Source organism: Cyprinodon tularosa, unplaced genomic scaffold, assembly GCF_016077235.1.
Source record: "Cyprinodon tularosa strain WSP-4 unplaced genomic scaffold, ASM1607723v1 ctg68, whole genome shotgun sequence".
Lineage (NCBI taxonomy): Eukaryota > Metazoa > Chordata > Actinopteri > Cyprinodontiformes > Cyprinodontidae > Cyprinodon > Cyprinodon tularosa.
This window is the reverse complement of record NW_024039429.1, coordinates 990,005-1,017,364: the sequence shown is the minus strand read 5'-3', so window position 1 is coordinate 1,017,364 and position 27,360 is coordinate 990,005. Positions and strand designations below refer to the sequence as shown.

Sequence of the window (27,360 nt, the reverse complement as noted above, 5' to 3'; positions counted from 1 at the left end):
CTGAAACTTTGGCTTTTATAATCTTATAAAAATATGGGACAGTTCTTTTGAACTAACTTAGTTCATGATTTCATAAGCCTTTGTTTTTCCTCAAAGGAGTGCAGCACATGTGCTGCTCTACAGTCTATAAATAAACAAGATGATGCAGGCTCAGCAGTAAGTCCCTCGCTCTGACTCACGCACCTGTCCGGCAAAGATTCCACACACACCAATGATGCAGAGGATGTTGAAAACTGCTGAGCCGACGATGGTCCCCACTCCCACATCACCATGGGTGATGAAGACACCTGCACACAAGGAAGGAGCTGCTCAGAACCAACTGAGACACAGACCATCTGAGTCTGTCTGCATGCATGATCTGTATCCATGAGTCTGTATGAGTGTGTACCAATGACAGATGCAAAGAGCTCTGGTGCAGAACTGCCAGCTGCCATAAAGGTGGCTCCCGCAACATCTTCACTAAGGTCTAGTTTCTACAATATGAAGAGAAGAATTGTGAATTCATCAAATATTTAGGAAGAACCTAAATGGATGAAAGCCTCCACAGTACCTCACAGATCTTTTCCAGCGATGTCACAAAGTATTCATCACAAGTTATGGCAAGAGCCAGGAACATGTAGAGAGTCTGCAAACAAAAGTCAAGAAAATACATGAAAGATTAAGTAAATGCACATATGAATAAATCTTTACTAACTTACAAAATAGGGAGCCAAAAATATCCTGCTGATGAACAACAAGTGGAGGGAACAAAACACTTTACCAGATTAGAGAAAACCTACATTAAAATCAGAGGTAAATTATTACTGAAGTCACAATTAGAAATGGATCATTATCCTGCCAGAGTGAGAAAGGAGCGGAGATACTGCCCGTTTCAGCTGCTGAGAAGAGCTATAAATTATAGATTAGTCATGACATCAGGGCTGATCAGCTCTCAGATGCTCTGCTCTATGCTATCCACAGGGGGCACTGCAGGACTGCGGCATCAACAGACTTTTCACAGTTAAATTAAATCCTAATGAACAGTAAACCAATGCAACATTATGCCACAGGCTGCATATTTATTCCAAATTTTATTCATCCTTTAGAATTGCAGACATGCAAAGATTTGAATCATAAATTTTGAAGACCGAACAATGATTGAATTTCCGCATCGATGGCCGATTACATTTTTAGCAACCCAGGAATCTCACATACATTTGCTACATATGTGTTGTCTCACATTGTTACACCCACTAGAAAACTAATTTCTTATATTCGTCTTTCCCCAATATGGTTTTATAAATAATTTCTCTCTTTTTTGAATGTGCCATTTACATACATTCATAAAAAAAAAAAAAAAAAAAAACTTAAGTTAATTAGGATATATAAATTTAAGTTAATTTCAGATTTGGAGTAAATTGTGCCCGTTCCAACTCGTCATCACACAGAACTTTAGATAAAGTCCATTCAATCAAACTGGACAGTTTCCAAGTCAACCTCATTATATCTTGCCAATCAAACTAATAACTTGTGCATGCCATCACTTAAGTTCTTACCGCCACAATATGCAGCAGGACTGCTCCACTCTTTCGTTCGTTGTTGGTGAAAAGGTCATCCGGAAACTCATGTATTGCTAAGAAGAGAGGAAATGTCACGGTCACAACACATCAGCAGCATGACTGTAAGGTATTCATGTACCCAGCCCACCCCAACAAAGTTTGTGACCACACGATGACCAACTAGGAGGCAAACAGCAGGGGCAGTTTGACAGAGCAACCCTTCTCATGTTGATAAATTCACACAAAATAGGCAAAATATTCATTGCAATCATTTAAACTGCTGTAAGTCAAACCTCAGCAACATATACAAGGAAGGAAACAGTGGCCAGACTTTAGTACGGGAAAAAGCTTGAGCAAAATTTGGAGTGAAGCCAAAATTGGAAGTGAAGTAGTGACACATTAGAAGTAAGGTAACTTCCAAAGAGGTGTTCAGGTAAGAAATTGCAATACAATTGAAGCATAAAAGCATATAAAAAAAGAATGAGATACCCTGAGGAACAGGACATGAAAACACCATCTCTGGGAGTTAGGGGGAAGAGTCCGGTTTTATGCAAAACTCAAATTCTGCATACTTCCAAGCTCTAAGAGACTTAAAAGGAAAAATATTCATAACTGAACCAGCAATATACCTTTGATTCTTTTCCTTGTGAATTTCAACGTTGTAGTAGTTATTTTTGGTGTCATTTGAACAAATTCCTGTGACATGCCAACTGAACTGAGAAAAAAAATGTCAGACCTGTACCAGTACAGTAAGCCATGATATCAGATTAGGATTCAGATTGTATTAATCTGAAATTAAACCAAAGACAATATTGTGCTGCGGACTGATAGGTTTCCCCATGTGCTGCGTGTGAGAATATTCATCTACATCAGAGGCAGAGCCTGTGGCTTTCATCCAGCAAGCTCCATATGGTATTAAACCTCCGAATGAAACAGTTTGCAGGCACAGCAGGTTGTCATCAATTAACAACCAGTGGGCATGCCAGCAATAGTCAATACTTCAAAACTGGTTTAATTCCAACAACATTTAAACCCACAAAACTTCAAAAGCTTTTGGATCAGATGAAAAACTGCACACATTTAGTGGAACTAAACAGATACATTAGTTTATTTTTTTTGTTCAAAATCTAATGTTTTTAATGTCCAAGACAAGAAATGCCTTAAAATCTAGAAAAATAAAATAAATCTTGTCTTTATTCCTACTTTATATCCAGTTGTTCAGGTAAGAGAAAGAACATTGGCAAAAATATTTGTGTAACCCAAGGAACTTAAACTAGTCAGAGATAAAAGCAATGTTTAAAGCAAGGTTGGTTTTTAATACCCCATGCTTCTTAAATGTACATTTAGTGATTTAACTGCATTCCATGATATGATCAAACTATGGCTCCACTGCAGCACAATGCTAACCCATCCACCTAAACTGAACTGACAGGCCAAGTAATGGGAGGCTTAATCAGCTGACAGGAAAACCCATTAGTCCTGAGCTCCACAAATCCGGTATTTATAGAAGAAAGGGGAAGGGGGAAAGTAAAAAAAAAAAAAAAAAAAAAAAAAAAAGACAAAGAAAGTCACAAGTTGTTGTACTGGAAGCCATTTAAGAAAGAGCACTGTATCCAACAGGTTTAATTGCCGAAATATAGAACACTGCAGCTTGTGCAATCTATACTTTGCAGGACATATAACCCTCAGGCTTTTAAATCAGAACATCTAAAATCTGTCCAAAAAGGCACACTTCTTTCTACATGTTTAACATGTCTAACATGTTTAAGTACAATTTGAATAAGAATGTAGCCATCTAAAAGGTTACAAAACCTTTGCATGTCACTGCAATCTCCTTTAAACAAAAGTGGTCATTAAAAACTGTTGTCACCGTCTGCTGGCAATAGAGGTAAAACCAGACAGGAACATTGCTTCACTCTTAACAGGACAAGATGTACACATAAATTTTGTCAAAATATTTCACAAAAGGAAATTAACTGGAAATATACTAGTATAATGACAAAATGTGCCGGTCATTTTAATTATCTGTTGAAAATGCATTTATACAGTTTTTAAAGCCTGCATTGATTACTGATTAAGGGAAAAAAAAATTATATATATTTCTATCAACCTCACTGCTAAGCAGGAGAACAAGTTTTTCTTTACCTTCAGTCCGCTGTATTGTAGTTTTTATGAGATAATCATTCTTTAAAATAAAATCAATTAATGGTTTCACTTTATGTGAAATGCTACAAACTTCCAGATTTGCATAGATAAGTGGGCACTCCATATTCCCACATTTGAGAATTGAGAAAGTCCTTTCAAATGATTGGAATTTTTTCCAAATTGAATAAGTTGATTTGACTAATTGGTTTAGCATATAAATCCCTTATCCAATTGTACAATAGTATATCTATATCTAGATGTATACACCCTGTGCAATGACCCTGCATAATAATCCTGCTATGAAAAAAAAAAAAAAAAAAAGCCATCATATGTGGATGCACTGTATATACTGTGTATATCCCATGCACCTTTTTGTTCCTTTGGCACCTTTTCTTTTGATTTGAGCTGATTTAACAGGTAAATTTAACCACTCTGAGATCAGTAAAGACAATCATTCAATCAATTTGCAGGCGGAAAGCACACCTCAGGGACAACTGCTGTCAATTAACATTTCTTTAGGAAAATAAAATATGTTACAGTTTCAAGTTGTACGATTACTCTACTGCACATCATACTTAAACTCCATTTCTAAGCTCTACTTCAGTCAGAAGCAAGCCATCTTAATACAATTTTCGACCCCATATTGTCTAGTCGAATTTATATTACCCCTCCCATTTTGGAGCAGTAACTGCAAAGTTGTAAACTCTTTACATCTAACGATAATGTAAAGACACGGTTTAGAGTGAAAGGGTTAAATCTGAAGTCATCACTAAAAGCAGACATTTTACCGAAGTGCACAGACTTTACTTGATTTTCATTTCTACAGTTTAACACCCTATTCAATACAGTCGTTTTGGTTCAGTTTTTGCACAGAAGAGAAACCTTCATTAAGAGAAGAACTTCAGTGAATTAGACCAAGACACTGCTGTTCAAACAAAGCAGAGTTTATTAGATATGATCAAGTTACTAAAGTGTTAAAGTTTATTTAAAGAGGATGTCAAAAAGTTGAAAAATAAGTGGCCAAGTACACAATCAACAGAAGTTTCTCTAAAAAGTATATTTTAGATTTAGTTTTCACTTAATAAAGCATGAGCATAAAATTACCATAATCTTTTCATCATGTAAAAAGAAAAATGTATACAAATCGAACTTGCGTTCTAGATTAATATGATGCATAAATGACAGACTGTGCCACACATTTTAAACTTGTTTGCAAACATCTCATACTCTTGCCAAATAACATTAGTGTTTTGTTACAAGGCGGCCCTCAGCATCTGGTACCTGCTGCTGTTCAAGAGAGAGGAAAGGGGGAAACAAAAAAAAAAAAAAAGAAGAAAGCCTGGCAGGAATGTGCATCAATACAAGTGTCCCCCCCAGCAATGCTGGTGGTCTAAGCATAAAAATCCCATGACTCAGACTGATGCTGCCATACAGGCAAAAGGTCTGCTTTCATAACCTCGCCTAAATGATGAGGCTAAACAGAGAGAGAGAGAGAAGCAGCGATCTCATCAAATATTATACAACCAAATAAAAATGTGACATGAGCAAAATGTTTGTCGGCAGACTGCCCGGTGATGCCCTCTGCCAAAGCTTTTGACCCACAGACCAGCCAGGTCATTAAATACAACTGACAATCCACTACAGCAGTCAAGTGACTTTTTGGAGAGAGTGATTCCTCTGGGCCATTATTAGCCCATTAGATAATTAGCCTGCTCCAGAAGGCATCAGTGAGCAGTGTAATATGAATGCAACCGTCAGCTATTCCTGCAAACACGCAATCATGATTCAACTTATGGGACCCTCTCTAGGTCATATGAAAATTACTAACATTTAACATCTGTTCTTTATGACATCTTAATAAAACCTGTAAAACATATGGCAACATAAGGACCTTAATCTGCATTATTACACACACCAGTGGACATTAATTAGAATACCTTTAAAAATGCATATTTCAGCAAATCCGTTATAGAAGTAAAATCTTAGATCTCACAACTTCAATTTTCAGATGTTTTCATTTTCACTTTTATAGTTTGCAGATGCCAAAATATTTCAAAATGCAACTCAACTGAAAATTGTACTGTATCGAATAGATTCTGAACAGAAAAAGTAAAATAATCTTCAGGGTGTTTTCAAACAAAAGAAGCACCTTCAGAGTTTAGCTCAGACCAGTTTAATGACCAACAGAAACAGACAAAAACATTTCTCTGGACCCTGAAACTTTGATTCCAAGCCGATACTCTTCCTTCAAACTCTGGAGCCTTCATGGTTTAATAAAATGCTAACATTTCCTTTGAAGAGAAGACTTCGGGACATTGACCTTTTGACACTGGTGGTTCAGGAGTGGCTTAAGGCAGACCGCTATGAGCAATGTCTTAAGCTGTATACAAAAAAGATCCACTTTCCCTTTTGGGTAAATTTCAGCTCCAACTTCAGTCAGAAAAGTGGAACAAGATGCAAAATAGGTGTGTATAAATGCATAAAGAGGTCAGGCATGCTAAAATAAATTTGCACAGAAAAGTTTTCTGCAGGTGTTTGTTCCTTCCTCTGCAGCATCATTTCCATTGTTGGCTTGTGAACAAAAAGCAAAGTCAGGTCAGTTTGCATTATGCAAGGTAGCATAATCACAATCTGTAGGATTCCATTGTTAAAACGTCCATTTGATTTTGTCATTTAGGCTAAAACAAAAATTTGAAACTAGCCTTTATCTTCTGAAAAACCAAGCTTGTTTTCAGTTTCAAGTTTAGGGAGGAAAAAAAAAATCTCTTCACCTACTGCACACTTTAGCTGCAAATAAAAACCATTTCTAATTCTTTTTAATGTCACAATCATTCTTCCATATGCATCCCAGCCTACATTTATACCTACCTAAACAATAAAGGATATTTTTCTTTGTTTGGCTTCAACTCTGTACCTTAAACAGGGCAATTATGCAGCTGCAATGGAAGTTTAATCTGGTTTTAACAGTTTATTGAATGTAAATCATTCCTGCAGCGAAACATACCTGTGGTATCATTCTTTCTAATCTCATGTGCTTTGCAGCGGGAAAGTAATTTAATAGTCTGTCTCTCAAGTAAGCCACAGCTTCTTTCCAAACAAGCATAAATATCTTGCTCCTACTGCCTGAAAGAACCCATAAAAAAATTAAAAATTCAGTTCCAAAAATAAAAACATTGTTCCTGATTTGCCAGTTGCCTTAGTTGGGTAACTGATGAAAGTGCTTGTTCCATTGGTCATGGGATTGCTACAGGGAAATCTCTCATGAGGTGGTGTGACTCAATATCTGCCTGCAATGGTTTTACAACACACTTTCCGAGGTTTTATCAGCTACTTCAACATATCAGGAAAGAAAATGTAATGTACCCACTTCCTGGAGTAATATAGCATGTTTACCAATATCAGGGGAGGGAGAATCCTTACTTAAAGAAAATAATTGTTAATTGTTGTTAAAAGTAACCCTCAACAGTTGGATTAGGTTTCTTTCTGAATTGATAGACCATTAGGATCTTTCACACTGATTTTTGACATTTATACTGTATACATGACAAATGTTTTACAAATGTTCATCTTAGAGATTTACATTATACAGTTGCACCACAAAGCATTCAAGAAATTGTGCATATTTTCCAACTCCTAGCTGTAATAAATTGTCTGATAACTAGATTAAAGTATATTAGGGCATGTGTTTTTGTGGGAGAGTATGGCCTGAGATCAAAATCCTAGACCAAGGTGCAGAGTATTATCAAATTCTGGGCTTTGATCATAGAACCAAACTAAGTAGTTAGTCTGACAAATGTATAGATTTTGAGATTAGAACATTTTAATTAAAACATTTTGGGGTAAGATATAAAGACTCTAAAAATAACTCCGTACTTCAGCCCAAAAAGAACAGGGGCACAGAGATTTGAGTCTACATGTATGGAACAATGATAGAGGCATTTACCGTGTAAAAATTGCCCTATTACAGTTTAAGTAAAATAACAAAATTAAAAACTACTAATGTAGCAAAAACACAAGAAGTTCCAGGATGGAGATTACCTCTGCTAAAGCTAAAAACTTTGGATATTTAAACCAACTCCAAGTTACTTTTCAACCTTCATTAAATATTTTCATGACTTTTGTGCTCATAAATCAACTTACAACTAGTTGAAAGACCTGTATGTCATGGTAATGGCCCAAGGGGGGGTTGTATCGTTTCAACAGACCCTAAACAACCTTCAGTAAGGTAGCATTAACCCTGCCACACAAAACTACAAGTGTGCAGACTGCTTTATGGCATACGTTACTTCCACCTTCCTTTAAAAAGATGGAAGTCGATTCAAGTAAGTTTCCATGAGTGGCTGTATATTCATGCAAATTGTGCAGATGATATTCAGGCAAATTGGCACCGTCCTGCTGGGATCTAAGGCCCCGTCCACACGAAGTCAAACCCTGGCCTAAATTCACAAATTTTTCACCAAACCAGCCTCTCATCCACACGAAGCCAGCGTTTCGGGGGTCTGTAAACGGTCTTTTTTTTATTAAGCCTTTAGAGTGGGAAGATTTTGAAACGCCGTTTTCGCGTTTCCATCTTTAAGCTCTGACCGCATTTTTTTTTCTTACACGCATGCGTCATAGCGTCGCCTCTAAACACACATGTGCGACACAGTATCACAACAACGGCGCCGTACTGTGTTGAATGGTTGCTGCTAATGCTACTCACCCTGCTGTCGGGCTTACAACAGAATCTTCTTCTTCTGGAATATCTCCAGGAAGAACAGAGCAATATCAACCGGTTTGGTTGTTGTATAAATATTACTGCGCATGCCCAACATTTCATTGCCCGTTTTCGCCTATTTTTGCTTTGGCACCACAGCGCCACTTACAGGCCTGGCATACATTTTGCAGCGTTTTCATGCAATCATGTGGTCGATCACATTTATTTTACGTCTCCGTCTTTAAGACAAACGTTCTGGCAAATATAAGCGTTTCGTGTTCGTTTTGACTTCGTGTGGACGGGGCCTAAGCATCTTTACTGTGAAGTTTTCAGACCTATTTATCTGTTTAAAGGCTGTCAATCTCATCGGTCACAGTCACCAACAAGTCGGCTGAGGTGGAGGGAGGGGGGCAGCAGCGAAACATGGTGCATCGCCATTTGTCTTTATTACAGCCACTGGAAATGGAAATGCTGTTCAATTCAACTCCAGGCAACTAGGAGATCAGGATTTTACCACGCTGTGAGCCGTTCATTATGGGAAATGCAATCTTCCTTCAGGCAAAAAAATTAAAGCTTTTGTCCACTGGGGAGAACACAAATGTATAAAAATGAAAGCTCCTTAGAACTGCTTTAACTATTTTTGTGCCCGATAGTCACAAGATAAATAACATGTGACTGATAAGGTATGGATGGCACACTGTTAAAGCTCCACGCTTTCAGAATTTGATCCTTTTAGGACATTCAATGGAGAAGCATTGCAGCAAGGATCCCATGAGGACCATATGTCAAACTAGGTAACCAAAACAGGAAATGCTATTCTACTAGTAGCATAGGTGTGAATTGTCAAACCAAGTATGGTCTTTTCTGCACCGTCCACAACAGAATAAAGCAGCCAAAGAAAAAGTGATCTTCAAGCAGAAAAGAGTGAAGTGGCTTTCTTCTTACAGGTGTCACAGATGTGTTGGTAGCTCAGGAGCACCCTACAAGCAGCTACGCACCATGAAGTAGAGCAATTGACAGCTGCTCAACCATAAAACCAGGCTGCCTGAGCTACCCATTGGAAATGACATCTGAGAGACTGACCAGCATTTTACGATAAAACAATGGCTCTCATTTATTTTGTGTTTTAAGGCTCAATTCAAAAGCTGGGGCTAAGTGGGCACAGCAATACTGAAGCTACCAGTTAGATAAGCTAATGGCGGTTTAGGTAGGTGTTATTGTTTTTTTTTTTTCATACGTTATAACAAATAAGTACACCATGAACAAATTTTTCAATGACACTAAATCAATAAAATACCACTGCCAACTTTCAATCAATTTTAGTCTGACAGTTTTGGAGAATAAAACGTGTTAGAAATTCCATTTAGATTCTGCTTTGTAATCCAGGGAGGGACCAACAGAAGCATTGCTTGACAAACTTCAATGGGGAAACTGAGGAGTGTTCCCTGTACCCTGATTGAAAGCATGGTGGGAGACACGACAAGGCAGGTGAGACCAACCACCTGTTAGCAGCACTCGCTTACAAACTCAAAACCAATTTGTGCATTTGGGTTTTGAGATTTCATTTGAAATTCTACTAAAGAATATTTGTTGTGATGCCAAAGTTTTAAATATTAAAAAAAGAAAGTCACTGAAGGGGTCTGAAATCATTAAATATAGCAAAGTTGTCGAAACTGTCAAAGAGTGACTTGCTTTCAATGTGCAAAACACAACAGTCCTCCACAAGCTCTAGAGGCTGGAGGGAATTTGAATGGGAAAAGATTTATAGACTACTTTATAATGCCTAAATTACAAAATAATTTACTCCATACTCAACAACGTTGCAGGCAATGTGGACAGATGATTGCCAGTCACCCTCATATATATAGGCAATGCACAAAAATGCAAACCTACTGGGATGAAGTTGGTCAGGCTATAGAAGAAATATTAGGATAAAAGATACACAAGGAAATCCTTCACAAGTTAAAAAGAACAAAGCATTAATCCTTTCCCATTTAGAGTGAGCCTGCCTTCTATGGATTACAGTCATAACTTATATTTTAAAATAATTAAAACAATAATTTAAATCTGACAGGTCCGAAGCAGCATGTACTCACGAGGCAACAGCCCAAAAAGCAGTTGGTATAGCAGTTTGTTTTCCAGGAGTGATTACTCTGTGACCTATATAAAGAGGCTCTTCACTAAATGGCTGCCTTAGCAGTCCAGTTCGTAGGGAATGCAAAGAAAAACATTAGCACATCAAGAATTCTGGTAAAAGCTTCCTTGCCGATCACAGAAGTGATACAGGAATAATGAAAAAACAGACCTTTATTTTAGATGTTCAAAACAATCATAACTTAAGCCTAAAAAGCTCTTAAATCCTTGTTACTTGCACAATTCTTTTGTCCTTATAAAGCCTTTACCTTAGAAAGTAATAACTGGATTAACTGCACGTTTAGCTTTACCAATCTAGGCTGTTTACTAAAGATTGACAAATAGAGGGGTTTTTTTTCCTTTTCCCCTCCCCACACCAACCGATCCCTAATAAGTGCTGCTGATTTTGGGAGCAAATTCATAAAAACAATATTGCCATTTCCTCTTTCATTTACATAAGATTGACACTGAAAATTTACACTACTCAATTTTAACAAAAAAATAAAAAAATATTGATATAAAAATGGAGAGAGTTGCAATGTATGCTTTTCACATGATCTGAAGGCATGGCTGCTAAATGCACTGATAGAATCAATCCAGTGAAACCATCCCTGTAGGTGCTGATAAAAAAAAGAAATAAACAATCCAAGCATACCGCCTTAAAAATCAGATGGCCGATGTTTAAATTAAGCTTTATATCTTAAAACCCATCTACTGGTAAACTGGAAAGTCCAATTTTTACTTTACATCAGTGAATGCACCACACATAAGCACAAAGTTGAAGTTATGGCAATTTTTATTTTATAAATAAAATGTATATTTATTAAGTTTTCTATCTTACTTGTCCTCAATTTCTATGAAAAGGTTTGTAGGTATTCTTTAACTATGATTACCTATAATTTATTCAATGGCTTAATGCATATTCCCAAGTGTGACTGTTGCCGAGTTAGTGAGAGAGAAATAATTTAAGACTTCTAAAAGGAACCAGATCAGTGTGACAGTAAACCCTTTATTCCCCATAGCTGAACAAACAGTCCATCAGTTAAGGTGGCCTTTAGACTGCAACTTGAAAAGTATTCACGAGACACAAGAACAGTCATATGATCAGCTTAAAAAAGGGGGCTGCGATGGGATAACAGAAGAAATGCAAGGAATTTCAAGGCCTCTCCGGTGCCTCATGTGCTAAAGAGTGGGAAAAGTCAACATGCGGTAAAACTTCAGTCTTGTGATTAAAGTATTTAGACCACCATGTGACCAAGCAGACCAAGAGCCAATATCCACAATTGTATTTTTCTAATGGCAAAACAGAAACTTAAATATTATTCAACTGGCAATGAACCAGATATTCCTCCTATCATGACCTGTAATTATTTATCAACCTGATAAACTTCAAGTGAGGTAATGCAAAATTTAAAATTTCTTCCAATTTATGTGATCAAATCATACAGTTTTCGATGCTACAGGTAGATTAATTTGAAATAAAACTAATAAAATAATAAAAAAAAAAGTCCTGCATCAAAAGGTGATTTAAATATATTTACAAAGTAGTCAGCAGGGTTTGAGGAAAACAGAAGTTGACCAGATTAAACAGATCAAAAAGGCACATTTGAGATGAAGAGAAATTTCTTTCCATCTCTTGTTCCCTATAAATATCCTTTAATTCATTAAAAAGAAAGTCACCAATTCTGATTTTCCCCCAGTCTAACATAACGTACTTTCATACATGAGATGCAAGCTATTTAATGGGTTAATCAACATAAGAAATAAGTACTGGATAATGGTTTTAATACATTAAGTCTAACAAATTGTGTTTCTGAACAAATAAATTTAATAAAATCAAATGTGAAAACCCTTCAGAAACTTATAATTTACAGATGACAGATACCAAGACAGCTGACTGTTGGAAAATCAAAGCAAAACACTGAGGAGGCACCTGGCTGTGCCCCGATCTGGAGCAACAAGAAGGGGACGAATGGTGAATGATTCAAAAGTCCTTTTAAGGGCCAAATTAAAACAGCCTTTCTAAAAGAAACCCACAAACTTCTTAAGGGCATATTCTACTTCACCCCAAGTTAGCATTGTTTTTTCCGCCATCTATTTTTATAAAGCTTCATCTCCACTGTGTTCCATTCTTTGTCACATCCAAGACAACAGCTCAGATTTTTCCCAACATTGAATGTGGGCAAGTATCCATCACAGGAGCTGCGTCGCTCTCATATCACTGTAACTGACATAACTGCTTGTTGTTAGAAGTGCATCCTTCATAATGCGTTGCACCTCATAGTTCCCAACACACCTGTACATAGAGATAACATGGGGATATATGAGCAGAGATGTTACCTTTGTTAGGATAATTATCATTGAAGGTGTGAGTTTATTACACCTTGTTATTGGCTGCCTGTTGCATGTCAGAACTGACGTTTTAATCCAATAAGGACAGTTCCTCTGTCTGGATATACAGTTATAATCTTCATTCTGTTCATGGCAATTTTTGGAAATTGAATGAGAGCAGTGTCCTTCAGCTAAGAACGAAGTGTAATATTTATATAAGGCTGGAGCCATGGATGTCTAATCATCTGCTAACGTGTATGATGTAAAATATGATGTGGCAGACTGGAGATATATAAAATGCCCTTATAACTGTTAAACGTCCTGAGTGGTGAGCAGCTGCCTTCTGTACATTCTAAGCAACTTCTCTGATCTGAGTAAGATTACAAATCCTATGAGAATCTGTTGTCATGTCTTTTGGTTATTTAATACATACAAGTTATGAAGTGTTATTCAAAGAGTTTGTCCCAAATGGTCTCTTTTCAGGGAAAAGAAACGGAGAGATAGAGCTTTGAGGTGCATAAACAGAGCCCATCTTTAACGGTTGAGAAAAACTCTTGGTCTCCTCTCCAAACTGCTGTAATACTCTCTCCAAAACACATTGCAGGGACATGTCATCCCCTCTGCCATACTCTGTAAGATTGAGACTGTCAACCTTTCCACTCTTTTGTAATGGCTCTCCAAGCAAATAGTAGTTATAGTAGATTGAAAAGGTAATCCGAGTCCGTTTCAAACTCTTCAAGAAAAAAATAAAACATCTCTCAAGAGAATGGCAAAAGCTGTTCAAGTCAGGAGATTTGACAAAAGTGCTTTACATGGCATTAACTCAGCCACCCATTAACGCATACATCTATGGCCAGCTACATTTTAGCCACAGATGCCCTGGTACTCACTGAGAAGTGAGGCAAGGGGCCCTCTGACCACTATCAGTGGGCAATGCAGGTAAAGTTTCTTGCCCTAGAACTCTGACATTGAAAGCCAACCCTAACCCTTACAAGGCAAGACTTCTTGGTTAAACCAAGAACTGTGTGGTTGCAGGGCATTCAATGCCACCATTGCCCTAAATCCCATGCCTTCAAACAGTTAAATTGCATTATTTTATCTATTGTAGTTTTCAACCATTTTCATATCTTTCCTGAGTACATGTCATCTTAGTCAAGAGGTTTTCATGTAAATATGTTTGACCATCTTTGTTAAATTCTTACATTTTGAATGGAAGTTTTTGTGAAATGATTCCATGTGTGCGCAGAGTTAACCATTTGACCACGATTTGAAGATGAATCAGACTTTCATTTGTTGTCCTAACACACAGGACATGGACCAATTTATGACAATCGTTTTTTTGATTAATAGCTACACTCGCATTCAACTTAACATTAATTTCCTGTACCCCAGGTAGACATTGAATGTGAAGTTATTGCATAAGAGGTAAAACACTCTTGAGTCACTGTAAACTGCTCAGTATGAATGTACCATGATCTACTCAAAAAAAAAAAAAATCAATAAATCTACATACCTGGCTCCGAACAGTTCTTTGGCTCAGTGTCATTTTCAGAGATGGAGGCCATTAGCCTTCTACCCCAGTGTTCAAAGTCTGGATGTCCTTCTACAGTCATCCCATGACCTGAAACAGAATAAAAACATCACCAGTTAGCCCATACTAGCAGGTACACATTTAAATCTGCAGCACATTTGTTGCAAGATAAACTCAAACTTTAGTTCCAAGGAGGCCTTGAAACTTATTTCTGCAAACAAAACCAACATAGCTAAAGTTTTAAGGTTCCATTTATGAACAGGACTCCATGATCATGCTCATTAATCCAACCAAGGTTTGCTTTTGCTTAATCCTTTAAAAGTTCCATTTATGTAGATGTGGCATTTTATCCAGTATCAACATGACGTCAAATACAGCTGTGCCATTATATTTCAGGGGCGGGAGAATTTTTTTTTTTTTTTTTTTTTTTTAAATAAACTGCTTTTAAGCCTCTAATGAGGACAAGAGGGGTGAAAAAAATAAAAGCAGTCTCAAACCCATTATGTAAAGATGTTCAAATTGACTGAGCAGCCCTTTAAAGTTGCAATTTTCATGAAAAACTGTACTGCAAAGCCATTACTGGACTGAGGGACAGAATGATAGAACTGATGCTCCCATCCACCTTTAACTTGTAGGTTATTTGATAATATAAACATATTTCATACAGACGATCTATGAGATGCCTTAATATTCTGAAGATAAATTGCATGAATTAAACTTCCAAGACCAAAAAAAATTTGTATTTAAATCGGTGTCACATAAATGTGTTTAACCTCTTAGTCGCACAGACTATACTAGAACCTACATGTAAAGATGTTACTGCTTACAGTAATGTTTATTTGCATAGTGTTTACCCCCCCTCTAGATTACCAGCAACCATGACCATTGTAGACCACCCAAATTCCCCAATAAGGGGAACTTGGGAGGTTTAGCTAATCTTTCTATGAAAGATCTTCTCACAAGGTAAAATGCATTGGTTATAAGTATATGCAAATTCAAGATACAAATTGGACTAATTAGTTGCAACAAAATCAAAGGTCTTGTTTAAAAAGAATCATTTCACTTAAATGTCGAGGGCTATGGATGCCCTTTTGTCATACAGCAATTTGATCTACATAAGTTCTTAATGCACATCTCCCACAATATTAGCTAGAAAAAATAAAAAATAAGACTTAATGCAAAATTTATCTATAAGATCATGTAATCATTGTCCAAATAACTAAGCCAAATAGAGAAACCTTTTCATTGCTTCAAATTCCAGTTAAGTTCAGTTTTTTTATTCATATATTTTGACAAAATTTAATAGATCCATTGTGTCAATGCACCAAGATTCAACTCATGTTTTAGGTTATTAGATTTGCTTTTTTTTTTTTTTTTTTTTTTTTTTTTTATAAAACAACTGTGTGACAAAAATTTAAGGTTACTACAACAGATTCGCTTTTTGACGATCAATGAGACTGGTTGAGTATTTCAGTGGGTTTTTGTTTCGTTTTTATTTCTTCCAAGTTGTTGATATCTAGTGCGTAATCCCTTTCATTGCAAGTATTTTTGGGCCAGTTAGATTTGCGTTTAACATATTATGCAGGGGGTCCTGTGGAGCAATTAAGCCTCCAAAATTAGATTTTCCTTTAGGCAAAGGCACCCCCCAAAGAGAGGAAAAATATTTTTAAAAAGCAGTCTTCTCATTTCTGGTCCACACTTGTTTTACTATAGGATTAAATCTTTATTTTTCCTGGCATTTTGCAACTTGCCTTAAGTGGTATTGTCCCTGGACTCAAATACGTAAGGACAATATTTCAGAAGTCAAACAGATCAGCAACCACTGAATAATCAAATTACACAAGAGACACGCTACTTCCTACCAATTCTCGCTTTTGAAGACCAAACCCTGCAGCTATCAGTTTAACCCGTTTTCAATCAACTCGTTTGCCTGGTCTGCCATCTCTTGACCTCCCCCTCTTGATCACAGATGTCAAATTGAAAGCCTTCTAATGTCATTCCTAATATCCTGCTCTTACTTAACCAGTATGTGATAAATCATTAGGCTTACTTGTGCCAAGAGAAAAACTGAATTAGACATGCAACCATTTTAATTTCGCACAACTCTTCCTCCAAATGCAATTTCCTCAGCAGTTAGTTGTGAAACCACAAGATAACATCTCTGACATTTCTACTTAAAGTCAACACAGGAGTACAGTTGTTTGAATTGTCCAGATTAACACCAACTTGTATCCATTTAAAGATGTAATTTGCCAGCACCTCTGGGCAGACAGTGGGAGAGAGGGGGGTGGGTGGTATAATACACGTCTCAGCTGGTTGTGAGAATGACATTGATGACTTATGCAACGTCAGATTTCCTACTGAAGACAGGTTTTCATTTACTTATTCATGCTTTGGCGTTGTGAAGACGAGCAGGGTTAACTTTTTCTGTCCCCCCCTAAATTGGATTTAATCCAACTATGAAACCTCAACTGACAACTTTAGTGTAATCTCTTTTTATAAAAAAAACAAAAAAACATCTTTGTAGTCTTTGCAACATGTCAAGCTGAAAATGGCAAAGGGAGCATATCGCTTGGATTTTTTTTATTTTAATGTCTAAACACTAGTTATGCATGCATTTATCTTATGCACACCCGCCTGGTTTTAACATTTCGCTGGGGACTTTCTTTCAACTTTTCATTTGTAGGAGAGCCCAAATGTGATCCTTACCTTAAAGGTTCATACATAACTCTGACCTAAACTCAATTCCCAACATAGTCCTTAACACCTAACCCTATAACAGCATTTTTACCCATGGGAACTAGATACTAGAGGGTCCTCTAGTGGGGACTACACTTAGCAGTTCAGCTGCTTTAGTTTACCCTGACATGTATTTGAATTTTCTTTCATTACTGCAGGTTTAGCTTTACAAATCAGGAAGCTGCCATGTATCAAGAAGAGTTGCACCTATCCAATTCTTTTTTTTTTTCCTGATCCAAACTGATACATGTGCTGAGCGTATTGGTCGATATCAGACACCATTGAATTAAGCATATACAATCCCGTATCAGTAAAGGCACTTTGCTAAAAATAAATAACATAGATAAAATATCTATATCTATATCTATCTATATCTATATATATCCTTTTTTTATAAATTCAAAAAAGCTTGGATCAACAGAGTTAATCCAATATCCAAACCAGCTAATTACCCAACATCGGAGCCCATACTCTGATCAGTACATTCCTTGTAACAAGATGTTCCTATATCAATAACTTTGTTATTGTCCATGTTGTAATTGTTTTAATGTAATTAATATCACAATATTGCAGTGCTCAGAATAATCTACACAGAGATTGTGAAAATATCCATGTTTTAATGCAAAATTACATTGCCTATATTTAAAGCTGCGTTCCTGACAATATTTTAAATATATAGACACGCATCTTGATATCAAATATCTAACTTTAGGGAATAAATGCCTTCACTATAATGAGTTTTGTTTTTCTGAAACCCGAGGTTCTAACGTTCTACTGCTGCTGCAATGAGGGTGTTTTACAAATATTTAGCTTTGATGTCAAATTTTGAGGGTCCTGCAGGATAGGAGTCCCAAGCATGTTTCCATCTGCATGAAATTATCGGCAGGCAGAAATCATGAGCATCAGAAAACACAGCAGTAATGGTTTAATAATATCCTCTGGTTCCATTTTAGAAACCTAGGCGGCATGTTAACCAAGGTCAACCATCCATCAAAGTTCATATGACGACAATTAGAGCTTATCGTCATTAACATAATTGTTTTGCCCAGTCACACAGGGCCACCTTAGCGAACCTGCACAGGAACCCGTCAGTGTGATGCCCTAGTGTTCCACACACCTTTGCCTATAACCAGTGTATAGCTTTGTCACAAGTGCATATGCATGCTGTGATCGGCATAAGTGACAGCATGTTGAGCCCCACCCCTGACTCACAAAGATGACACCCAGAGGCAGTACATCACATCCTATCCATCTGGACTGTTCAGCAAATCATTTGGGATCAATCACAACTAGACATGGGTTGAATTCACCCTAACTACTAAACATGACCATATTTCCTTTCAGACAACAGACATTTCTACTAAAAGTTTCCACCGCTCCCCTGCCCTTGTGTGTTCAAAAATCAAGAGTTGGATTAGTTACTTTTCTTGGTGATGCAAATTTTAGGTTCCGAGGTCTGAGACACAGATTTCAACTAAAAATAGGCCAGCCAATTATGTTGCATTGTTATGGTTTAATGTGGGAAATGTGGCTGTGATGAAAGCAAAACCTGCAGAGCCCACAGTTAAAACGGAACACATGGCAGAGCAAAAATATATACGTTGCTGCTTCTGCTGCTGCTATCAAATGCGTTTTGTCAGAATTCACAATTTCATCTATGACAGAATCAACAACAGCTTCAAAGTTTAAGTTTTTTGTGGCTTCTCACAGTGTCTGCCATGTCATTTGTTTGGACGTCCTTGCTGTCTCTTTGCCCAAAAACATTCAAGGAGAGCAACCTTAGATTGTTAAATATCAGTCTAGCTTAACTGGTTAATAAACCATTGGTGCAACCTTGATACTGGTTACTTTTGTACATTGTAACTCACAACCACGACAATTACTGGAGTTTATTAAATTCAATTGTAATAAATGACATGCTTTTCAAAAAATAAGTGTTTTTAATTAAGAGTAATTTCGATTGAATGTGCTTTACCGGAGACATTCATGTTTGCCAAAGAGCACTACGGCCATTTACCCGTTTGTGATGTCACAGTGAGGTATCGGGCTTTAGAGCAAGTCCCAGTGCTGTATCTGGTACTTGTCACAACATGCTATTGTCCATGATGGTGATGACCAGTGCACTATGCTAGGCAGAGTGTAACGGAGTAATGATGCGTTTTTTCTCCGGCCATAAGTTCAATGACAAATTCTCACTCTTTGATTTGGCAATCCAACAACGAACCCATCCGTGGAGGATCATGGAAAGGTGAAATAACTTTTTTTCCACTTTTCCGAGGTATTACAACATCCAACTACCATGGATGTGGGCATTGTCAGTTTAACTATGGCTCTCGCAAATTTCAATGTGAGGTCATCTCAAAATCTTCAATAATTGTTGATTGCAGATGTCCGAAAGCTCCCATTGATTTTGCTTGGAAAGCGGGGAGAATGGCGCTAGGCTTACCGCACTGTGATATCACTGCCAGAACATGTCAAGGGCATGAGGCGATATTTGGGCAAAAATGGCCACTCCCAGACTCAGTGATATTTTTTTGTTTGTTTTACTTATTAACGCTAGATTTATTACATCATGAACGTATTAGTTTTAGGTATAAATAATGACCCATTGGTTATTCCTTGCTGACCGGACTATTTCTTTAATGAAAGACAGGAATCAAAAGTGCTGGCTGAGGTTCAGGAAGTAGTAGAGTTGGACATGAAGCCCATTGTTCAAGCTAAGGAAGTTAAAATTATGCTTAGATTTAGGTTGTAATCAAAACACTCCCGATAATTCTTCAAGTGGTTGTAACACGCATAGTTGAACAGCCTTTAGCCTTGGGCCCACAATGACTGGTCTGAAACACAAAGGAGGCTAATTAGGTTCTCATCTGCTGCATCTTGTTTGATCATTCTAAATAAAACCTTTAAGTTTTAACCTTGGTCTATAAACAAATTGAGTTCCCCAAGGCTCAATTTTAAGTCACGCTCTTAATCTGTATATATGTGACAAGCTTCCCCGATTATGGGATTGATGCACAGCTTTATACTGCCGTGTCAGATCAGACTAAAATTGGATGCCATTTTTTTTAAATTTCAGATATGAAATGGTTCAGACATGGCACATATTTGTTCTGGTTGAAGTTGAGAGCAAATTAGTCATCATTCCTTAGATATGAGGTGAAACTAAGTACTATGAAATTACAAACGCCAAGAATGAATAAGAACCTTTATGCCATTTTGATAAAAATCAAGTTTTCTGCGAAGGATATGACTTGCACAACCAATACACAGTATTGGATTGTATGAACACTACTAGAGTAAAGCTAGTGCTCCCAGCACCAATACAGAGATCATGCTCCTTACCCACCCACCAAATCTAAGGATTTAATTATTGCAATGTTTGAATCAACACAAAAATCTGTGTATATTATTAAACAAGGACCAAAAGAATTCACATTGCTCATACTTTGGTCTCTGCACCATTTTATGTTTTCCATCAGTCATTTTGATTGATCCCAAGGTTAACTGGTCTGTGTTTAAAGCTCAAATTATTTGCTTTAATAGCTCTCAAACCTGCTTGGACCCCTGTTAAAACACCAGGATGAACTATGTTAATTTGTTGTAATACATTTTATATTTAGTGTGTCCAATCCAACAACAAATGAAATGTTTAAAAAAAAAGCTGCAGGTTAGCTTATAAATACAAGAAAAATCACATTTAAATAGAAGTTTAGTCTCTGATGATCTTAGAGTCCCCTTCCTGCAGTCTTTGTATCATCTGGTCTTCCCAGCCAGATTATTTCTAAACTATCAAAGATATATCATTAATGTTTTCTTTTTTTATCTAGATATAAGCTTTGATTTACTGCATAGCTATACCATTCATGTTTCAGCTTCCTGGATAATTTATCACAGGTAAGATCAGAAGTGGTGTTCACAGATCACATCAGTTGCCAACATCAAATTCCACGACAGAGGTTGTTTTCTTGATAACTATTCTGGAATTGATCAAGATTTTGGAAAGATTGTCTTTCAACTGCACTTCTAAGACCAAATATAAGAAAAATACAGGAGGTTTTTTGAGGTCACAGACCATAACTAATCAACTTTCCAAAAGCTCTTACTGTCATGCTATGGTAAGGTTATTAAAAAATAACCAGTTAAGATCATGTTTATCTCTTTTAAAGACATCAGGTTCTAGATAATTGGACTACAGAGGACATAGTTGGCCTGATTGTAAAGGTGGTTTATTACAAGGGACATGTATACATACATATAGTAGAAGTTAATAAAAGTTAATTTATTAACTAATTTACTGCATTATTTTGATGGAATAAGGCTACCTCACCAGAGGGAAAAAAAAAAAAACATCTGGATACATATATAAAAAACTTGGCATTTCCTCAGGTGCATACCTGATTAATTTAATTAAATGCAGATCTTACAACAAAAATGTCAAAACTAATTGGGAAAGCAGATTTTAATTGTTGTCTGATTATAAAAACAGCCTTTATAGGGACCGGAGGGGGAGCTGGGAGACCAAATTTTATATTTTTTAATTGAATGAGGCATTTCCAAAATAAAGAGGCTATAGTTAGATATTTTCCATGGGTACAAAATCAATTATAGAAATCTAGATTAATTGTGTCAAAACTGCACACTTAAATGCAGGCGCAGTCTGACTAATGTTGGTCCTAAAGGTTTTGGAAATAGTCTATATTTAACCTTTAACCCCCACGTGTTGTCTCATTCTTAACCAGCAAAAATGTCAAGGTTGACCATCAGATTACATAACCGCGCTGGGGCTGAGTGGGATGCTCTGCACGAGCCTGCCGCCAGAGTTCCTGCACACGAGAGGGCATGTTTGGGTTGCGTTCGCGCACACACGAGGCATGATCATCACCACTGTCGGAATCTTTTCTCAGTGGACGAGTTCGAGAAATAATATCGCAAGAAGACGCATCCCCTATTCCCTCCTCCTGCTCCTCTCCCTCCCTTCATCGCAGATATCGTTTGTGGCCTCTGCATAAAAAGCAGCATGCGGAAGCAAAGGAGCAAGATCATCTTCGTTAACATGTGTGTTCAGGATGTGCGTGCGTGGAGCCCCGGGCCAGACGCAATGATGCCAGCCGTAACCATGATCATGACGCATCTGGAAAACGCACATTCTGATAGAATTGAAAGCAATTTAAATCAAGAAGAAAAAAATGTGTTTTATTTTTATTTATTTATTTATTTATTTATTTATTTTTGGGGGGGGGGGTCTTAAAAAAAAAAAAAAAAAGTCTTCACGTGGATGAGGAGCATGCTGTAATTAGAAGCGTGCCTGTCAATTTCAAAACGCGCCGCCGCGCACACTGCGGCACACATAATGTACTTTCATTTAAAAACCTGCGACCCGACGGCATGCGCGGCTTTACAAAACTACCCGGTAATTTTTATGCAATTGTCGTTTGGATGAACATGGTGCACAGGTTGGACAGAATGTTCCTGTTCGTTAAATATATATTTCTGATTCTTTTGCACTGAAGATTTAAGCATAATAATACATTTTATGATAAATGTGACAGTGAAGCATGAACACTCTGCAGATGTCTGAGGCACCCTTTCACCCCCGGTGCGTCCCCTCTCTTCTCCCCCCCTCCACACACACTCACCTGTCTTGCCCAACATAGCCGACATGCTCCATGCCACGAAGAGGACACTGCAGATGAAGCAGACCTGAACGAACAGCATCTCCCTCCTCTTGCGAACTTTGAAGATCTTCGTGATGATCGTCTTTTTGGACGGGCTCACGGCTTCGGAGTCGTCCCGCTCCATGCTCCGCAGCTCGCTCGGCCAGGGGCCACTTTTTTTCTGGCGCGTCCTTGAGAGCCGAAGGGAAAGCTGCCGCCCGGCTTGTATCTTCACAGGGAAAAAAGCCGAAATGTGTTCCTCATTTCAAGTCGTCCAAGTGCGCAGGCAGTAGAGAGATGAAGTTGATTTTTTGTTTCCGTTTTCCCGACAGATTTAGAGGAAGCTTTTAGGCTGGACAGGGCAATGACAGTGCGGTCAAATTCTCAATGTGGATCCAGATTTATTCAGCAATGCTCCTGAATTTAGATCGAGTCTGGCATACAAGACTAGATCTCATTTTGTAGCATGCATCCCAGCCCAAAGGAGGGGAAAAAATAAACTCTGTATCCGGTGAAGAGTTAATGTTCAACATAAGGATGCGCCAGTGTCCAGGCACAAACCTGAAAAACGCTCAGCTGCGCCGCATCACAAATCCTCCGCACCTGCGCTTGTTAGTGAAACCAATCTGCGCTCATCAGAGATAATTGTTCAAATTGGGCAGCGGTCGTGTCGTGCGCCTCCACCCCTCCTCACGAATGAACGCCCTCTCAGTAGAGAATAACCGGGCGGTGATGAGAGTAGACCGGCCAGTGCCAGCCTCAAGTATAAGCGAACTTTGCTACTATTAAGGAAAAGGCTTATGTTTTTTTTTTTATGTTTTTGAATATGCTCTAAGCTTTCTGCTATGATTTGATTTTTGTAAGGAATGGAAATTACTCAAATGAAATAAAAATCCTTGAAATGCAAAGTAGGCTTCATTTGTTGATTGATTCATAAAATCCCTCATTAAGTTTATCACTTGTCATTGCTGTAGTGTAACTCTGCTGCTACTCTTAGTTCATATTTTGCCCTTCTATTCATAAACTTCAAAAGACCTCTGATCTTTTCTCAAGCAGTCAGGCTTTAGTTTTTGGAAACTTCAAAGTTCTGTTTTAAGTTTACTAGTTATGTCCGAATGGGTTTTAATGGGTAAATAAATTGTTTTGAACATAAGTTAACACAGATAAGTGGCTTAAGACTCCACTGCAGGCAAATGTGTCCCAAATTAGATTTTTTGGGAGATCAAGTAACCTCTATTGAACAAGTGTGTTTGCTCAGATTTGGCCAAAATCCGATACCTTTAGTCACATTTCAGCCCCTTCCCTAAAAACTGCATCCTTATGTGGGACCTTTTTGAATGTGACTCCAATGGAAACAAAGAAAGCAATTCCGATGCGAGTTTGATGTCATTTTCCATTGATATTGGTCACAACTTTCTAGCTGAAATTGATAGCAGTTTGTAAGATGGACAGCAGATGTAACAGCACATTAACATGTTGGTCCTTGTTGATCTATGGAGTGAAACTTTTACGGAAGTCGAAAGCTCAAATAGAAACAATCTGATTACAGTCAAAAGTGTTAAACCGTCTAAAGTTTGAATGATGGTTTTAGCTGAGAGTAAGTTGGCATTCAGAGATAATCAGCCTTAAAGAGCACAAGGGGCCAGCTAATAGGAAAGTTTGCTTCATTTATTTCTAAATAAATTAGTTGTATAAAATTTTTTACATGTAAAAGCTTATCCTGTCTTGTAGATGTACATGTTATTAAAAAAAATATATTTATGCACATATATTCATCTTTGCAAGTTTATGCAAATACATGTATGTATGTTGGGTTCAGCCTTTTAATTTGGTAAATTATCAACTTATAAACCATAGTTTAATCTGATTCCCTTTTCTGCAATGCACATTTGTCAAAATAAAAATCAAATTAATCCAACATTTAGATTTTTTTTTAAGAATATAAGCATTCAACACTAAGAAATAGCTGGATTTATAGCTATTAAGCCATGATGGAGCTGACCGATATATCAAATAGCACTCTGCTTTTCTAAACAATAGTGCTGTGATGCACGGTATGTTTAATTATTTGTTCTGACAGCCAAGGACCGGGTCATATCCTATGTCTGAATTTTGTCAAATAGTGAAAAAATTCCAAAAGTAGATGCCAAAAAATGTATAGAATTGGCAACAGTCTCTTCCCAAGAGCCTAAATTCAACATAATTTTGACACAGTGAAATTGAAATATTTAAAAGTGATTTAATGATTAAAATATAGTGTGGTGTAACTCAATTATACATTAAAACACATTCCGTCATACCACCCATACTTTAATCTAACCACTAGTTTGTAAAACAGATTAAAAAAAAAACAAGGCTTAAATCCTCGAACTCTATTTCAGACATTTTGAATTGGAAAAGCTTCCTGGATGGGAAGTGAAACGTCTTCAAACTTGGAAACAAAGTCCAATGGTTTGTTTTTTAATTTTCTTTGGAATGTAAAACAGATTTTGTTGAATGCGGGATGCCAAAATCTAACAGTAGTAAGAGATAAGTGACATGCGCTGATGAGCAGCGCTTGTACTGTTTTAAATCACACCCCTGGGCAAGCACATCCTCAACTGATCATTATGCAAAACAAACAAAAAAAAATAAATGCTACTTCACACTTTATACTTAATCTAAAACAATATTATAAAGATTCTCTTGAAAAAAACTGATTTTCAGTTAAAAACTTTCAACCTTGAATGAAGGAAATACCGATTGGCAAAGGAATGATCAAAGGTATATTATGGGATTTTTGAAAATATCTATTAAAAGACCATTTTATTATTGGCTAATTGAACAAAATCTATGATGGTCAGTTGGCTCTGCTCTATATAGAATATTTAGTTCAAGGTTTTATGAGTTCAGTTGTTTTATATTTTCAACTGTAGATGATCAGATGCAAAACTCAGTATTTTAATGTCTTTAAACCGCTTGTGCCACCCAGTGGACAATGGCACCCTGGGCAGGGAGCCACATATGAAGATTTTTCACTGCTCTAAATAAATGTCTGTGTTTGGCCCTTTACAACCTTGTGCCAGATGCTTTATTTACTCTGAGACTGGACTTTAACTTTCCTGAGAGTTATGTTTACAAAAATTATTCCCTACTGAAAACCTCATGCTGCTCCACATTGATCAGCCCAGAACATGGTGATCTTTCATATCATTTGTGCTTCGCCGTGTCTCTAATGACGGATTCATCCATATCTCTTTACTGCTGCAATATAAAACCAAATCCAATATCTTTCTGGGTCCTGAGCATATCCCATTTTAATAACTGGCCTGCTAGTCACCTGAAATCCCCATTTTGATATAAAGCTGAATAATTGAGGTTATAGATCCTTCAGCTCAAAAGCATCAATGCCTCCATTACCCCTCCCAAATTTAAAATACTTTTTTATGGCCATAAGGTTTTAGCTGCATTAATATAATGGCTTATCCTTGTTGCTTTTCAGAAAATTGCTATATATGAAAAGATTTATTGGCACAGAGCATACAAAAAAAATGATTGTGATGGAGACTTTATGTAAATTCAGCCACTGCAAGACGATATAGTCAATCTTTAGTCAGTGATTATAACACTTGCTGCAGAAGATAAAAAAAAACACCTATAATTTTTCAATGAATAAGCGTATTCAGTGTTTTCATTAATGAAGGAACCAGTGAGGGAAAGAGTTATGCAAAGGCCAAAGCCCACCTATCTCATCCATCACCTAAACATATTTGAGCTGCTCTCCTTAAGACTAAACCATGATCTGGAGGTAGGAGTCAACCTTTTTCTGTTTTGTTTTTTTTATTCTGATCTGATCAGGATGCTTCATGGCCAAAAGGAAAGTTTAGGTATGTATGTCTCACTAATTGACCCTGTTGCAGTCATAAATTTGATGGAGAGACTGTACATCGCATTTTGTCTAGGAATGCCTCAGCAAAAAGATCCCAGATGTAATTAAAAGAGTTGCTTTAAGTTTGGGCATCTGGGTTTCCCTGGTAGATCTCCTACTCTAGCTGCCTGAACTTGGATGGGGGGGATTAACAAATGGACGGTCAAATATTTCAAGTTCTTTGTTCTGAAAACATTTCAAATGAAATTTGTTTGTTGTATTTGGATTATCCTTTCATTCCTTTATACCACATGGACTCATACATTTTCAAAAAACTAAGCATAGAATCAATCTTCAGCATCTCTCCTGCAATCTGCTTGTCCTGAAGGCACTATTTTCTATTCCTTTAGAAAAAATGATAAGAAAAAGCTACTATGGCACAATACCGTTTTGGCCAGGTATAAATACTGGACAACAAACTGAACGATAAAGCTGCTGAAGCAGATTCAGATTAAACTTGGCATTAACAGACCCCCAGACTACTGTGCTACTGTTTAGTAGTTGGCCCTCTCTCAAGTGTGTCACCAATACAATCTAGCTGGGGAATCTGCAGAGTCCAGTGAGCCAAATGCAAATGGTGAGGGGAAACTGGTATGTGGTGTTTGTTTGCATATGCTGGAATTGTATGTTGTTGTTGTTTGTGGTTTCTTACACAACATAATTAAGTATGACTACCTTTTTTT

At 37.2% G+C, this 27,360-nt stretch overlaps 1 protein-coding gene across 4 annotated transcripts in view; it reads right to left on the bottom strand.

Moving 5' to 3' along the window:
- Positions 1-23,520, bottom strand: part of slc24a4b (solute carrier family 24 member 4b) — a 40,650-nt gene extending 17,130 nt beyond the window's left edge. The window contains exons 1-6 of one of the 4 annotated variants that reach the window (XM_038267625.1): positions 22,753-23,520; positions 14,357-14,464; positions 1,536-1,612; positions 551-625; positions 389-473; positions 184-287 (exon numbers count right to left, since the gene is read on the bottom strand). In XM_038267625.1, the coding sequence (XP_038123553.1) occupies positions 184-287; positions 389-473; positions 551-625; positions 1,536-1,612; positions 14,357-14,464; positions 22,753-22,915 (612 nt within the window). In that variant the 5' untranslated portion in view covers positions 22,916-23,520. Of the gene's footprint in view, positions 1-183; positions 288-388; positions 474-550; positions 626-1,535; positions 1,613-8,385; positions 8,445-14,356; positions 14,465-22,752 lie in introns of those variants that run through there. The other 3 variants (XM_038267624.1, XM_038267626.1, XM_038267627.1) reach the window with 3 other exon arrangements.
- Between the last annotated feature and the right edge of the window lie 3,840 nt (positions 23,521-27,360).